Genomic DNA, 2391 nt, shown 5'->3' with positions numbered 1-2391 from the left:
ATTAAAAAGTGACTTAACAGTGTGTGCAATTTAAAAATGGCTTTCGTTAAGCGCGATATTGATATTAAAATGTTACCTACGAAACGTGGTGTTATTGAATATTTTTTGTTCCTTAAATATTACGGCTCTGCAAGTGTTCCAAAAAATCGAAGTCTCAATGAATATTTGCCAATAGTTATGAACACAATTTCAAAGTTGTGGCAGCAGGCAAACATCCCTATAGTTACAAGAACTACGCTCCGGAGAAACATTGAAAGCCTCCTTCAAAGTTATTACAATGTAAAAAAACATCCTTATGAATATAATGATCAGAAATGGAATAAAATATTGTTAATTTCAAAGTGTAAGTGCATTATGGACTTAAATCGACAATGTGATTGCCCTAGTGCAAGTAGAGTTCCAACCGCGGTAAATGACTTTCTTTATGATCAATGCGGGCCAAGGCTTTTGTCATTAGATAGTGGGCTTGATCATACTAGAACTGACAATTGCTCGCTAGAATGTAATGTTGAAAATCACACTGAAACCGCTGCAAGTTCGATTGGTTATGTGCCTAGCTCAAGTGAAGACGATGAAGCAAGTGAAGAAGTCACACAAAGTTTAAAAGTATCTGATTTGTCCTTAAAAAATTATTGCTCGGCGTTAGATAGGACGGATACTTCAGATCGCTTTGGATCATTGCTTGCTACAATGCTAATAAAAGATTTGCAAGCTGCGATTGCTACAAAAGTAAAAAAGGATTTTAAAGAAAACACAGCGGATAAAATTATGAAATATTTTGATTATCTGGTCATTGACAAAAATAAAATTTCACGCGAGCGTAACAAATGTAGAGCACAAACTGAAGCAGCAACAAAAACTGGCACTGATCTTAAATGCATTTCGTATGATGGTAAACAGGACGTAACACTAAAAAAAAAAATAGTTCACGGTAGCGTAAGAACAATGCTTCTAAGAGAGGAGCATATTACAATTTTGAAAGAGCCTGATTCGAAATTTATTGGATACGTATCTCCAAAAGAAGGCACTGGGGAAGCAATCCAGCAAGCAATAGTAAGCTTTTTGAATACCCAAAAATATTGCTTAAACGAACTTGTAGCTATAAGCTGTGATGGTACAGCTGTCAATACTGGATATAAAATTGGAGTAAATGCACAAATGGAACGTTATTTACAAAGGCCCTTGCAGTGGAATGTGTGTTTGTTACATTTCAACGAGTTGCCTCTAAAAAAGTTGTTAACGCATTATATTGGCAAGCAGAAAGGACCTGGTGTTTGGCCAGGGGTGTTGGGGTCTGAAATTATGACTTGCACCAAATACCCGGTAGGTTGTCCACACTATAATAGTTAATGTTATAAACAAAAACATATATTTTCCTTATCAGGTTGTAAGTGGTTTTGAGGCTATTGCTATGGGAGTTATTCCTGAAAATATTGGCTCTTGGGAATTACGCAATGATCAGCGTTATTTATTTGATATGGTTTTGGCAGTAAATAATGGTGAATGCGATGAATATCTCGCTAGTAAGAGCCCCGGTCCCGTCAGTACAGCTCGGTGGCTTACAACAGCTTCCAGGTTACTTCGGGTATATGTTTCCAAAGAAAGCCCGTCAGCGGAGTTGCGAAACATGGTAGAGTTTGTTGTGAAAGTTTATGCACCATTCTGGTTTCTTGTAAAGAGCCAGCCACAAGCAATTCATGGAAGTAGACACGTTTTTAAGTATATTTGCTGGATACGCGAACTATCAAATGCTGTTCAAGCCATTATACGTTCAGCTATAGAAAATAATGCATATTATTTTCACCCAGAAAATATATTATTAGCCATGATAACCGACGCTGATCCAGAGATACGTAATGATGGGTACGAAAAAATCAAAACAGCACGTCAATATCCACCAGCAGGGCTTCGCGTGTTCAAGGTCCCAAAGCGTGGCGTAATAAACTTTGAAAGTAAGTCGTATGTCAGCATGATCGATTGGAGTCAGTTTAAGATTACGGAACCCCCTTGTGTGCAGTTCTACCCAGATAGTGAACTTACAATGTTTCAATTTTCGGAAAATGAAGTGATAAATATCCCAGGTAAATATCTTCAAACTAAAAACTTCACGGGTCTTATAGTACTTTTAAATCATTTTTTTTTAGAGTTCCTCTGTCATTCCCAGAATACCGAACGGTTTGTGCGTGTTGTTAGTGAGTCTGCAAGTGCTGTCACTGATGAAAAGCGCCTGGGCCACATTTTTGCAAAATTAGAAAGCCGAGACCAATATAAAAGCCTTGATTCGCGCCAAAATTTGCTTAAGTAGCAATAAATATTGTAAGTGAAATAACTTTTTTGTTGATTATTTTAGTAATATAGTTTGAAGGCAACATTTTCTTGAATTTTTAAGTA

At 36.9% G+C, this 2391-nt stretch overlaps 1 protein-coding gene across 2 annotated transcripts; it reads left to right on the top strand.

Annotated features, from left to right (window-relative positions):
• The first annotated feature begins 320 nt into the window (after positions 1-320).
• LOC118756756 lies at positions 321-2384 on the top strand. Of its 2 annotated transcripts, XM_036491500.1 has the most exons (3): positions 321-1323; positions 1385-2081; positions 2145-2384. In XM_036491500.1, the coding sequence occupies exons 1-3, from the start codon at positions 355-357 to the stop codon at positions 2303-2305; spliced, it is 1827 nt and encodes a 608-aa protein (XP_036347393.1). In that variant the 5' UTR covers positions 321-354; the 3' UTR covers positions 2306-2384. The 2 variants fall into 2 exon arrangements, with proteins under 2 accessions (XP_036347393.1, XP_036347392.1); XM_036491499.1 differs by having other exon boundaries at positions 1385-2384.
• Positions 2385-2391: the final 7 nt, after the last annotated feature.

Source organism: Rhagoletis pomonella, unplaced genomic scaffold (assembly GCF_013731165.1).
Source record: "Rhagoletis pomonella isolate Grant_MI unplaced genomic scaffold, Rhpom_1.0 Rhpom_scaffold_12031, whole genome shotgun sequence".
NCBI lineage: Eukaryota > Metazoa > Arthropoda > Insecta > Diptera > Tephritidae > Rhagoletis > Rhagoletis pomonella.
The sequence above is the reverse complement of the archived record's forward strand: the minus strand, read 5'-3'. Positions and strand labels throughout refer to the sequence as shown.